At 42.1% G+C, this 14,283-nt stretch overlaps 1 protein-coding gene across 10 annotated transcripts in view; it reads left to right on the top strand.

Annotated features, from left to right (window-relative positions):
- LOC104320491 (ubiquitin-associated protein 2-like) overlaps window positions 1–14,283 on the top strand; it is a 204,438-nt gene that overhangs the window by 165,990 nt on the left and 24,165 nt on the right. For 6 of the 10 annotated variants that reach the window (XM_069775291.1, XM_069775290.1, XM_069775283.1 and 3 more), the window contains 5 exons: window positions 1,902–2,085; window positions 4,590–4,656; window positions 5,993–6,188; window positions 7,456–7,547; window positions 8,443–8,493. In XM_069775291.1, coding sequence (XP_069631392.1) covers window positions 1,902–2,085; window positions 4,590–4,656; window positions 5,993–6,188; window positions 7,456–7,547; window positions 8,443–8,493 — 590 coding nt within the window. The remainder of the gene's footprint in view (window positions 1–1,901; window positions 2,086–4,589; window positions 4,657–5,992; window positions 6,189–7,455; window positions 7,548–8,442; window positions 8,494–14,283) is intronic. The other 4 variants (XM_069775286.1, XM_069775292.1, XM_069775289.1 and 1 more) reach the window with 1 other exon arrangement.

The following is a 14,283-nucleotide window of genomic DNA, read 5'->3' as shown; positions in this document are numbered from 1 at the left end:
TTTTGTTAGTGCCAAGTTCAATTTAAATGAGCAGGAGGAGTGTATATGCCCAAAGAGTTACCACTTAAAAGATTGCTATATATAAAAAAAACTTTTCAAGTGGAAAACTTTATTACTCTTGTGTACAGAATTAATAAACAATTTATGAAATTCACTACAGGACTTGTCTTTTTGCTGTGGAAAACAAAGATCTGAGAATTCCTAATATTTTTGTAATTATTCTGTAATGGCTTTATTAGTCCCTTTTTCAATGCCAGTTCTCTTTTGAGAACACTTTTGTTTTTTTCTGTATCTCAAGCACATAAACTGGAATCAGTTGTCTTCCATGTATCTATTTCATGCATCCAAACTATTTTGAAATTCTCTCTTCTTCTTAACATTTGAAAGTACTGACCTTTTCCCTTCTGTATGTGCCGATAATATTCTTAGTTGTTCATCTCTCATCTTTGCTGCTGTCCTTTAATATCCAGATCTCATGCTTCCTAAACCCTTAGTTCAAAGCATGGCTGGTGTGTTATAATTCTGACCATCCTATTTGTCTCCTGGTTTTCTTTGTCTTGCACATCATGTTCAAGGCATCTTATAAGGGGTCTTAATGAAGATGGTGATTCTGTCCCTTGTATTGAGGACATCTACTTTTACTTCAAGAAGGGAACCCTGTTCTAAATGTATTGAGAGTTGTCAATGTTATTTACTTATTTTTATATGTATCTTGCCAGGAAGTATCAGGTGATATAGTTGCCACCTTCATAACTATGTTTCTGTCTGTCACTTGAATTTCCTGCTCTGTTGTCAGTTACCCTCATACTTATTGCCAAGGCCAAAACCTCTTGATTTCTGTTTGCATAGCACCCAATCCAGCAACCTGACTTGGGTCATTTAGCGAGGAAACCAAACCAATAACATGAACAAACTGTGATGCGTAACTTCCAAGAGTATATTTGACTTTTGTTTGGTGAACATTCTAAGACTGTCTTCACGTGCATTGCAAGTTAGTGATGATCCACCGGGTAGTGGTCTCTGGTGTGGTATAGAAGCATGGCCCAGCAGAAGGCAGGGCTCAACACTTTCTGAGTTTTATTGGTGGGTGAGTGCCTCTAATTCTGTGTATTATCTTCAGAGGACAAGAGATAAGTGTAGAAACAGCTGGGTATTATGTTGGGCAGTAGAGTTGTTCAGTGTCTTATTACAGTATAGTGATCCTTTGGAAAGGCACATCCATGGTAAACAAGTTCTACTCTGTATAGCCTAAAAAGTAATTTTAATGCTAAACGCTTATTGTTATCTAGGTCAAATAAAATAAGACAATATTTGACGACTCTTTAGCCATTAAAAGTGCTTAATGCTGTGCTCAATTGTGGCCTTTTATTGTAGCTTCTTTTATTCTACTGCATTGCACATTTGACTCAGTTCTCCAAACTGGTAAGTTGTATGTGCCCTTGTACTCCAGCGATCCAAGTCTCAAATATCAAAGGTGCCATGTAGGTTGGAATGGAGCAGCAGAGCTGTAGGTAAAAGCAGATTTGTATAGTGCCTTGAAAAGCACAAATGACTTTTGTTTGTGGAACCAAATGCAAGGAATTTTAAAATGAGGATTGACTTGCGAGCAAAAGTTAGTAATCCAGATAGTGGGAGGTGAAGTGCAGAAGACTGTAGTTTACTACATGTGTAGCAGTGAAAATTATAAATCTATTATAGGTGAAGAACTTAAAGGAAAAAAATTATAGTTCTGTTGCTGTTTGAATTTTCATTAATAGCCAGATTGCTTGATACTGTTACTGGTCCTTAATGGTCAGGTTTTTGTAAACCAAGGGGAGAATACTGTTGTGTTCCTGGATCCAGGCTGGGATGTCAGGTATGCTGGAATTTGTCTTTGAATGACTCTTTTTAACTCGTTGCAGCTACTTCATCAGTTCCAGCGCCCAAGGCAGAGCCTTCTCCCTCACTACCTTCTGCTGGTTCTCTGCCTAGCGTGGTATCCACCACTGCTTCACTTCTGCCTTCAGCATCGCAGCACACAGCAACGTTGCCCAGCTTGCCTCAGTCCAGTGATTTGGCCAGCAGCTCACTTTCCCAGTTAAGCAGGTACAGTAGGAGTTGTGATAAACTGAAAGGGGTTCAATTTTGGGGAAAGGGCAAACATGAGGGTGATTGTGTATGGGGCTGTCAGACATCAGGGTCCCCTTTTCTGACATTAACTGGAATTAGGGGAGAGATTCAGAAGAAACCAGAATGTTTCTGGTTGCAAAGTATGAGCTCTGGGCTGCCTCTTAATGATGGAGCAGTTGCTGTCCTCAAGTTTTCATGGTATATAAGCAACTTTGTGTTTCAAGTGGCTCTTGCTTCAATCATGCCAGCTAAATTGATTCCCCCACTTTGTTTTCCCTACTTTGTCCACAGTGCCTGCTGTTTGTTTAGTGTCATATGTTTGAAATCATTCCTTAACAGTTTACTTCCTGGCTAATTTTGAAATATTGTAGTTTCATTTATATTTGTATTTCTTAAAATTAAAAAACGGAAATAATTCCACAGGGACAGTGCGCGTTTTTTCTTTTTCTAAGACATTTCCTTAAGACACTTTGAAATATCAGATTGGTGTTCCTGGAAGTGCATTTAGCACAGCTTAGCTCATTTGCACTATCTGTCTGATTTTTCAGTGCCTGTTACTTGAGCTTCATCCTCAGGCAGGTGACATCTGAGGCTATTACTGGTTGAGTTATATTTTAATACTCACCTTTGTACTGTATTTGTTAATATAAGAAACTAATTTGATGGGCTATCACAGGGTTTTTTTCTGTTTCACAACTAGGACACGGTTGATTCTCTTTTAATACACTAGTGTTTTCTGTTGAATAAAATGGTAAATGTGTCAAATAACAAGAATTACTCCATTCACATTAGAAACATCTCCCCACATTTGTTTGTTGAAAAGCTGTGTACACTGGTAAAATTTTTAGTTGGAGGATTGATGCTGTTGGACAGATACCAAGCACCATGAAAAGATGATTCCTGAATTCTAAGCATGTCTGACTTGATTGTGCTGGTGGCTCTTGTCTGCGTCTCTACCGTAGGTCAGATGGTCAATTAAGGCTTATTAGAAGAGCCAGGGAGAGTAGGCGAGGGAGTGGTTTAAAACCGTATGTTGGACTGAACCATTTCTTTCCTTGCTGCCTGAAGTGGTGTCATTGTAATTCCTGCAGACAGGGAACAGCTTTAAAGAGTCGAAGTAAAATTAATCTATGAAACTGCCAAGATTTATTCTCGTCCCACACCTCGAAGAGCTGCCAGAAGTGTTTGCCCTTAAATTAGGGCATATAATTTAGCCTGCAGCTTTGTTATGAAAACTGCTGTATTTTCTTGTGGCTATTTCCATAGAGAACACGAAAATATTTGTTATGGTTAGGATCTCCCTTGCTTCTGATTTCACATGAGGAGGGGCTTTTTGAGCACCAAGCCATACATATTTTTTTATGCTTTGTTTTGTTTGCCTTTGTTCAGTGTTCATTTTGTTTATTCCATGCTATACTGTAAGTTATGTTCTTGACCTCGAATGTAAGGTATAACTTTAGTCAGTGTAAATGTTTAAGAACCAGTTTCAGTCACCTTTCAGGGAGACATTTAAAGATCTTTGGATTACAGATGAATGTCAGTGCTGCTGTTACTGCCAAAAGTTCACAGGCCTGGTCAGCTAGGGAAAAAAGGTGGTGCTAAACCAGAGTTGCTTCCTAAAATGGAGTTATCTGCAGATGTTTCATCAAGGGATTCTTTATTTTCATATTTTACAGTGCATGTATAAAACTGAACTGATAGTTCTGATTCATCTTTTCAAAGAGGAAATGATTTTTGGTGGGGCGTAGCGGTATGAACCGACCTTGATTAAATTGCCAGATTCTGTAGTAGTATGTCTAATTTTGGGGCTTTCACAGATGCTCTTCATTTGCTGGTTTTTTCGAGCCCTGTCTTTTGAGAGTGTGTTGGGGCTTTTGGCAGAGTTGCGGGGCAAATACCCTGCAGTTCTAATTGGTTGAACTAATGTTATGCAGGTTATGTGAGAAATACCATAGTGAGTCAAACCAAAGCACTGCCTCACCTAATTAATATCTGTGCCCTGTGGCAGGCAGCAGCAGTTGCTCAGGGAAGGAATGAGAAGCAAACCATGTGTTGTGTGAACCTTCTTCTGGTTTTGGACTTTATGTGTCTTGGAGTCATTGCTACGTAATTCCTGAAGCAACTATTGTTTTTCTAAAAATAGAGTAAATTGATAAATACAAATGAATGGTGTTTTAGATGTTTCTTGTTAGTAATAGTTGTCTCTGTACTTCAATTTTTTTTCATTAAACAGTAGTAGGATATTAGGTAAAGGAAAAAATGTCTGTAGGGGTGTGTGTGTGTATATATACACACACACACACCCCCCAGACAATTTTTTCTTCAATATCCTACTGTGTATGTGTATACTCATACCTACAATTTTTATTCTCTAATATCCTACTACTTACTCTGTGTTTGTGTGTGTGTATATATATATATATGTTAAAAAATGTTCTAGGAAAAATTAATTTTATTAATTCTTTGCAATTTTTTTCTAGCTCCCTTTCCAATCATCAGAGTAGCCTCTCCCCTGCCTCAGTGTTGTCTTCAAGCACATCACATGCAGTAAGTCCTATTTGCATTTCAACAGATGTTTGGCATATAGTCAGTTTATCTGATGATTAAGACCCTCTCTTAAAGTTCATTGTGTCCCAGTACACTAAGAACTGAAACAAGAGCCTTATCTCAGGGAAAAAGGACTGCCAGCCCCTCTAGTGGTAAAAAAAGTCTTTACCACTTGTGATTTGTACAAGATCAGGAACAGCTATTACAGAGACTTGCCAGTCACACAACCGTAGAGGAAATTTTCATGCCAGCAAGGGGGGATAGAATAAAGAAAGAACTTCTTGTAACAAATGTATTAAAAAAAAAAAAACAAACTTTAGAAGTGGCTGTCTGAAGCTTCTCCAAAATGTGGACTGTTAGCAGTCTCCACTGGAGAGGTTAGCTGGCAAAATGCAGGTGATGGAATGATACATGTCATGACAAATGCCTCATGACAGATGATTTTAGAGTTTACCATGTGGCATTGTTGTCACCTGTGTATTTAATGCATTTGAGAGAACAAGGCAAATGGTAGTGAACACAGTGCTCTAGATGAGGGTTGCACAAACAAAAGTCAGAGAGACACTGCCTTGTTCTGTGATGGGGTACTTCTGTACAATCCCAGTTGCAGTGTGCAGATAGGTTACTGCTTTTCTTTATGCCTGTATTTTGGTTTGAAATGCTCCATTCCTACTGAATATGTAACTTAAAAATTCACACTTATCCAAATGTCCTTCTTTTCTGTTGTCAGAGTTGTTTTGGCTTCTGTGTGTTGATGACACTGTTTTGCAAGTGTGATCGGCTTACAGCTAAGGCACTGTATTGTGCTGGATTCAAACCAGGAACTCCTTTATCCTCACGTGTTCCTGTAATACATCTGGTCTGCGTTTCAGTTTACCACATTGACTCTGTTGTGGGGCACTGCAGTTTTAATCTTTTAAATTCCACAAGTGCATTGAGGAAATCACGATAGCAGTGTTCTGTATTTTGAAAACAAATACTGTCTTTTGGAAGAATATAGGAGTTTATTTCAACATAACAAGTACTAGCTTAAAGGAGTATACAAGCAAAGGGCAAGAAATAATGCAATGGAGTGACATTTGAGTTACTGTGGTTTAATTTTGTGATGATATAGCGGTTTGAATTTAACTCTCATAATAATTTTCTTTGAATACTTAAAAATCACAAGCATGCAATTTAGTTGCTTGCTTGGTACATAGATAATGCATATCTTTTTCTTTTGCATGTGCTGCTGTTACTTAAAAGATTGTCGGTTTTGGTTTGGTTCCCCCCCCCCAGCATCTTCCACTGTGGTTTATTTGCTCTGTGATCCTCATTTTTTTTGTCTCCTTTCTAGCACACTAGTGTTGAGAACACAACTTCACTCCAGCCCTCAACAACCTTTTCAACTGTTTCAAGCTCAGCTACTAGCACCACCTCTTCAGTTGTCAGCATGGCAAGCAGTATGAACACTACAAACAGCCTTGGCCTGAGCGTTACCAGTGTGTCTATACCAGCTGCTACCACACGGGCGGCTCCCTTAGTGTCTTCAGGTTTGCAATATTAACAGATCACATGGATAGACAGAGGACTTCAGTCAGCAGGGATGTCAGTTGAGCATCTCACCAGCCATAACTGCGCTAAGAAATCCACACTCTTGACTAGCCTTTTCAGCATGCTTTATTTGCTGGCTTATAAAATAAAGTTGTCTGGTTTTGTGTATTTGAAATATTTGTTAGGGTGTTATGTGGCATTTATATAGCACATTCCATCCCCAAAGAGCTTTATAAATAGACGCCAGAGCAGTTCTGACTTTGGAAGTTTTGGGCTAGGAGATTCGCCCAGTTTGTATTCCAGGTTGTGATCAGCTCTTGGCTGTGAGTTCACATTAGCTTTAATTTCAGTCTTGTCTGTGACTTGAATCCATTTGGCAGTATCAAAATATACTGCAGTGTCCTCATTATCATATGCCACATCCCCACTGCCACATCTACAGAAAGGAAAAAAGTATCTGACGTCTGGGTCATTCCACAGCAAATAGCACTTCAGAAAAAGGGTCCACAGAGAAGGTGGGGAGGCTTCTTGCACTGAAGTGGAAGCAATGCTAAATTCTCTCTTGCTTCTCTAATCAACCTGAACTGCTAAAAGGAAATCCTATGGAGGGAAGTGAATGATTTAAATATTAAGATCAAACTTACTTACAGAAGGATTTCTCATTTCTCGTTCCAGTACCTTGTAAATGAAGTGTCTGATGACTGGCCAAAGTGCATTTTTTTATTCTTCTGCTTCCTAGCACTGATTCATGGAGGCAACTGAAACTGTTTCAATCTTCTTCTCTTTGCTATTCCCAGCTGCAATAAGTCACCCACAAAAAGTATGCTGGCAACATTTCATGTTTTCCAGTCTATTGCTGGTGATAAAGGGGAATGTGTTGACAGAGCAGAAAATGAAAGGAGAGAATTTGCTCTCTTAGATTGAGAACAATGCCTGAATTTTGCCTTCAGGAGAGGACTGAGGAAAGGAGAAGTTCCTGTAATTCTTGTAATCCTCTTGGACAAAGTAAATTACAAAATCAGGCTGTTCTCTGATGGGACTGTTTTCAGTCTTAAGCAGCCTGTGCTTTCCCTTCCTTGAGGTGTGGTTAAACTCTTCAGGCTATTTTGAGCATTTTCATCAACCAGTACAAAATTCTTCTGCGTAGATCTGCTCTTTACAAGCTATGACAGTGCAGCTGCCAGGGCTTGTGAGCTATCTTGTCTCAATGCTGAAGCCTTTTCTTTTCTAAAGGCTTGTTAAAGTGTCTGTATTTTGATTCTACAGGCAAAGCTCCCCCAAACCTGCCCCAAGGTGTACCGCCCTTGTTGCATAACCAGTATATTGTGGGACCTGGAGGACTTCTGCCTGCCTACCCAGTAAGCAATTTAATTGTTCCTGTCCTTGATTGCCTAGCCCTTGGTGCAAGTGGGCCCTCCAGACCTGCTGCTGTCTATGCCAAGGCATTTCTGTTGGCACATGTTGCACCTGGAATTCTTGTTCCAAATGCTGAAGAATATGTGAAATGTATTCAGTGAGGGTTTACTGTTGATAGTAAACTGCAGAACTGTTGGTACAGACCTGATGTGGCTGCTGTTGAAGCTAAACATGCGTGTTGCTATGGTTTTCAGTGGTATCAGGTTTTAGGCCCTTTGAGTAAAATTAGACTCATTCAGGTTTGTGTTACTGGAATAGATTTACTATAGTAATGGTTGAAATGTGCCATGTGTCCTGTCTGTCATACTTTGAAAGATTGCACATAGCTTTTTGATGTCTGACCAGGATCAACATATTTTTGGTTATCTGTTTTTTGAATCAGAAACTTTATTCTAATCATTTTTCTGTATCACACTGAATGTGAGGGGATACCATAGCTTGCTTTGTGGTCTAGTCATTGAATCTTAAATCCTGCTATTCTCAGAAGTAATGATTAAAGCAAAGGCGACTGTTGTTCTTACTCTCAAATCTGAATGCCCTGTAGCTTTTTCACAAGTTGATGAATGATGCATCTGTGAAAACAGTATTGAAGATGGGACAGTAATACTCTCCTCAGAGGACTGCTGTCACCATGAAACAACATCGGAGTGACAAGCCATTTTAAGCTTGGCTCTACTAGTCTTAAAATGCTACAGTGTGCCATGATAGCACAATGCGACGTGTAGCTGTACACCTTTAAAATAGACTGGACCTAGGTCAAACTCTGTTTAAAGCCCCAAATTGGTCAGCATCAGAGAAAAGTGTTATCATGATGTTTTATTTTTATCTGTCTTTAAGCAGATTTATGGTTATGATGATCTCCAGATGCTTCAATCCAGGCTGCCAATGGTAAGTAAATGGCTTGGTTTATTTAATTTTAAACAAGTTATCCTCAGTGTCGATCATTTGTGCAACACAAATTAGTTCATTTGATGGTGATTGAGAGCTTATCCTTATGTTCTATATTGTTTTTTAAATACCCACAGTTTCTCCAGGTGGTGTAAATTGATATAGAGCAACTATTGCATCATGCATTCATCCATCTGCAAATTCTGTAAATAGAAGCAAGTGTGCTCTGTGCTTCTGAGTGGAGAAATTTTTAATTGTTGTAGCAACAGTATGACATCTTGTCAAATCTAGTTGAAATCTGAGTGTGAATGTTTTCTTTTACCAAGAGGTAGGGTTGAACAGCAAGTATGCAAATTGGCAGCCAGTAGGTGCATCTGACAGGTTTTGGAGGTGCTCATAGGTGGAGAACTTTGCGTATGCATCATGGCAACAAATGCAGGTGAGCTGCAGGAGGGAGAGTGTATGAAGTTTTCTTCCTTACCTGGATCCAGAACATAAATGGTGTGGGAGAGAAGCTGAGAGTTAGATTCACAAAGAGCCTCAGCCTAGATTGCGGAAAGGTGAAGAATTTTGTTTTCAGAAAACTAGGATAAGGAACTTGGGGAGAAAGTTTGGTAGTATGTAACTGAGAAAAGTCACAGGATTAAGTGATGCAGTGTATCTGTAGAGGCAGAAATGGAGCAATGAGCAGTGATCTGGAAAAGAAGCATCACTGGATGAATGCCATAGTTAAAGGTCCAAGTCAGTACCAGGTCTTCCATGTGGAGTCTGGGGACAGCAAGAGTCAGATAGTCAAAAGTGAGTACAGGGATGTCCCAGACAAAACCCTGTCCAGCTGCACATCCTGAATTAAAAAAATAAAGTTGAGTGCATTAATGAAGGCATGATCCTTGGAAGAATTGTCAACTGAAATGAATGGGATTATTTTCAGAGCAGCAAAATGACAAAATATTTGCAGTTCTGGGGCCAGGAGAGACATGGTTACTTTGGTAAGAGACAAAATGTTTTCTAGGAGCGCTGTTCAACTTTTATCAGCCTGTGCTTCCCATCTGTTCGCCCAATTTTTTGTTGCTCTCTGGGCAGGAGTGCTTTTTCCACGTAGCCGTACCACAGGGCCATGCAGGGGCTGGAGCAGAGCATGCCTCTTGGTGGGGAGGTTTGTATCTGAGGGGCCAGGAGCTGAGAATTATTGATGTTATTTACATGTAGTGACAGCAAATGGAGACAAAAAATGAATGGGTAATACTTAATCTAAAATAAATACAGTAAAGCTCATGGAGAAAAAAATTTATTAACCCGTCCATTCGGTCCAAGAGTAAGGCCGAACAAGAGAAAATGTAAGGATTCATATCTTGTCTGTGTTGCCCTGGAATAGTTCATGCTGTAAGATGTTTTCAAGCAGCGCAATGAGAGAGTTGTCATGAAAAATGCCTGAAGCGGCAAGAGTAGCCAAACTCAGCCTAATCAAAGTGATCTCTGCCATGCCTCTCCTTCATCAGCTGGTCTAAACCGGGATGGAAGGTGGAAAATGTTGAGGAGACGAGGACTGAAGAGATGATTCTGATGACGATGGCTAAACCCTGGCAGAGGTTTTCCAAAGAAGTTGAAGAAAGTTTATCCTTGGGGAGGTGCCAAGCAGAAGAGTGGGCACGGGATCTGCAGGGCCCTGTTTGGAGCAGGGCTTGGAGTAGGTGCTGAGTGGAGGTTGCTTCCCCCCACCCCAAAGGCTCATTCCTGTGCTTCTGAGACGAGGCAGTGGCAAGCTTTTTGCAACAGGTCTTTATTTTCTGTTGAATAAATAGGTGAATTAATAGATAAAAACCCTTGTCAAATTAAATGGAATAATCTATATAAATAGACGAGTAGTCAGTGGAGGCTCAAGGTCTGTGGCCGTTCTTGCAGTGTGTCGTGGTTTAATCCCAGCCAGCAACTAAGCACCACGCAGCCGCTCACTCACTCCCCCCGCACCCAGTGGGATGGGGGAGAAAATTGGGAAAAGAAGTAAAACTCATGGGTTGAGATAAGAACGGTTTAATAGAACAGAAAAGAAGAAACTAATAACGACAACACTAATAAAATGACAGCAGTAATAATAAAAGAATTGGAATATACAAATGATGCACAGTGCAATTGCTCACCACCCGCCGATCGACACCCAGTTAGTCCCTGAGCGGCGATTCCCCCCGCCCCCACTCCCCCAGGTCATATACTAGGTGTGACGTCACATGGTATGGAATACCCCGTTGGCCACTTTGGGTCAGGTGCCCTGGCTGTGTCCTGTGCCAACTTCTTGTGCCCCTCCAGCATTCTCGCTGGCTGGGCTTGAGAAGCTGAAAAATCCTTGACTTGAGACTAAACACTACTTAGCAACAACTGAAAACATCAGTGTGTTATCAACATTCTTCTCATACCTATCTCAAAAAATAGCACCGTACCAGCTACTAGGAAGACAATTAACTCTATCCCAGCTGAAACCAGGACAGTACCCACCCCTTATTCTATACCATTGACATCATGCTCAGTTCCCATACCTTCAGTTACATCCCGGTCAATCATCATCACCTTTTCCGTCCCTTTGAGACATATAAGCAATGACACATATATATATATATATTTATATGTATACACACACAGAGATATCATTCCTTTAGTTTATGGGTCGTGTTCATAAAATGTTCGTTGAGTTCATTTAGTTCCCGACTCTGGGCTCCATCTGTCATACCAGTCTGTCTGGGCAGGAGGGATGGTGCAAAGTCCTCTCAGTCGGCAGAGCAGGATCGGGCTTCAGTGCGGTGTGGCGAGCAGGTGACATTGGACGCAGCAGGAGGATGGTGTGCACTGTTGGATTGTTGCATGCTGGAGTCAGTTCTGGTTCCATCACTATTGCGCTTCGCTCAGTTTTATCACAGTTCTTTCTTGCTTGATCTAAGTGGTTCTTACTGTAGTACCATGGATATAGCATATAACAATTACAGTAATGATAACATACAGTAGCAGGGTTATATAGCAACTAATATCATACAGTTTAATTCTGGCTATTCTCACCTAAAATCAAATCCCCTTGAGGCACACATCGGACTTCTCCATCTTATCCCATCACCCACCAAGTGCACCCAGGCCCTTGAGCAAAAGCAATCCCACGAATGGGTTTGTCTTTGCCCGAGGCAGGAGTAACCCAGACCGTCTTCCCTAACATATGTTTTATGTGCACTACAGGGACTTTATCCCCTTCTACAGTATGTAAAAGTTCTGACTGGGCAGGGCCACCCCAATTGGCAGAGCCTCTGGTGTTGACTAACCAGGTGGCTTTTGCTAAATGTGTATCCCAATGGTTGAAGGTTCCACCCCCCACTGCTCTCAATGTAGTCTTTAACAGTCCATTGTATCGTTCGATTTTCCCAGAGGCTGGTGCATGATAGGGGATGTGATACACCCACTCAATGCCATGCTCTTTGGCCCAGGTGTCTATGAGGTTGTTTCAGAAGTGAGTTCCGTTGTCCGCCTCGATTCTTTCTGGGGTGCCATGTTGCCACAAGACCTGCTTTTCAAGGCCCAGGATAGTGTTCCGGGTGGTGGCATGGGGTACAGATATGTTTCCAGCCACCCGGTGATGGCTTCCACCATTGTAAGCACATAGCGCTCGCCTTGGCGAGTTTGTGGGAGTGTGATCTAGTCAATCTGCCAGGCTTCCCCATATCTATATTTCAGCCATCGCCCTCCATACCACAGGGGTTTTAGCCGCTTGGCTTGCTTAATTGCAGCACAGGTTTCACATTCATGGATAACCTGTGCAATAACGTCCATGGTCAAGTCCACCCCTCGATCACGAGCCCATCTATATGTTGCATCTCTTCCCTGATGGCCTGAGGTGTCATGGGCCCACAGAGCCATAAATAGCTCACCCTTATGTTGCCAGTCCAGGTCCACCTGAGCTGCTTCAATCTTGGCAGCCTGATCCACCTGCTGGTTGTTTTGATGTTCTTCAGTGGCCCGACTCTTGGGTACGTGAGCATCTACGTGACGTACTTTTACAACCAGATTCTCTAGCCAGGACGCGATATCTTGCCACAGTGCGGCAGCCCAGATGGGTTTGCCTCTGTGCTGCCAGTTGCTCTGCTTCCATTGCTGTAACCACCCCCACAGGGCATTTGCCACCATCCATGAGTCAGTATAGAGATAAAGCACTGGCCACTTTTCTCTTTCAGCAATGTCTAATGCTAACTGGATGACTTTCACCTCTGCAAACTGACTCGATTCACCTTCTCCTTCAGCAGTTTCTGCAACTTGTTGTGTAGGACTCATACAGCAGCCTTCCACTTTCGATGCTTTCCCACAATGCGACAGGATCCGTCAGTGAACAGGGCATATTGCCTCTCATTTTCTGGCATTTTATTATACAGCGGGGCCTCTTCAGCACATGTGACCTCCTCCTCTGGCGACATTCCAAAATCTTTGCCTTCTGGCCATTCCGTGATCACTTCTAAAATTCCTGGGCGACTGGGGTTTCCTATGCAAGCCTGTTGTGTGATCAGTGCGGCCCACTTGCTCCATGTGGCATCAGTTGCGTGATGTGTAGAGGAGACGCTCCCTTTGAACATCCAGCCCAGCACTGGCAGTCGGGGTGCTAAGAGGAGCTGTGTTTCAGTACCAACCACTTCTAAGGCACCTTGAACTCCTTCATATGCTGCCAATACCTCTTTTTCAGTTGGAGCATAGCGAGCTTCGGATCCTCGATATCCCTGACTCCAAAACCACAGGGATTGGCCTCGGGTCCCCCCAGGTGCTTTCTGCCAGAGGCTCCAGGTAGGGCCATTCTCTCCAGCTGTGGCAGAGAGCACATTTTTAACATCTTGTCCTGCCCAGACTGGTCCAAGGGCTACTGCATGAACAATCCCCTGTTTAATTTGTTCAAAGGCTTGTTGTTGTTCAGGGCCCCATTTAAAATCATTCTTCTTCTGGGTCACTTGATAGAGAGGGCTTACAATCAGACTGTAATTTGGAATATGCATTCTCCAAAACCCCACAACACCTAAGAAGGCCTGTGTTTTCTTTTTATTAGTTGGTGGAGACATAGCTGCTATTTTATTAATCACATCCATTGGGATCTGATGACGTCCATCTTGCCATTTTATTCCTAAAAACTGGATCTCCTGTGCAGGTCCCTTGACCTTACTTTCTTTTATGGCAAAACCGGCTTTCAGAAGGATTTGGATTATTTTCTTCCCTTTCCTGAAGACTTCTTCTGCCATGTTGCCCCATATGATGATGTCATCAATGTATTGCAGGTGCTCTGGAGCTTCACCTTTTTCCAGTGCAGTCTGGATTAGTCCATGGCAAATGGTGGGGCTGTGTTTCCACCCCTGGGGCAATCGATTCCAGGTGTACTGGACACCCCTCCAAGTAAAAGCAAACTGTGACTGGCACTCTGCTGCCAGAGGGATTGAGAAAAATGCATTAGCAATGTCATTTGTGGCGTACCACTTGGCTGCCTTTGACTCTAGTTTGTATTGAAGTTCTAGCGTATCTGGAATGGCAGCACTCAGCGGTGGCGTGACTTCATTCAGGCCACGATAGTCTACTGTTAGTCTCCACTCCCCATTAGACTTTCGCACTGGCCATATGGGACTATTAAAGGGTGAGCGAGTTTTGCTGATCACTCCTTGTCTCTCCAGTTGGCGAATGAACTTGTGGATGGGAATCAGAGTGTCTCGGTTGGTGCGATATTGCCGCCGGTGCACCGTCGTGGTAGCAATTGGCACTTGTTGTTCTTCAACCTTCAGCAACCCCAGA

The sequence above is a fragment of the Haliaeetus albicilla genome, chromosome W, assembly GCF_947461875.1.
Source record: "Haliaeetus albicilla chromosome W, bHalAlb1.1, whole genome shotgun sequence".
Lineage (NCBI taxonomy): Eukaryota > Metazoa > Chordata > Aves > Accipitriformes > Accipitridae > Haliaeetus > Haliaeetus albicilla.
This window is presented reverse-complemented; position numbering and strand designations above follow the sequence as displayed.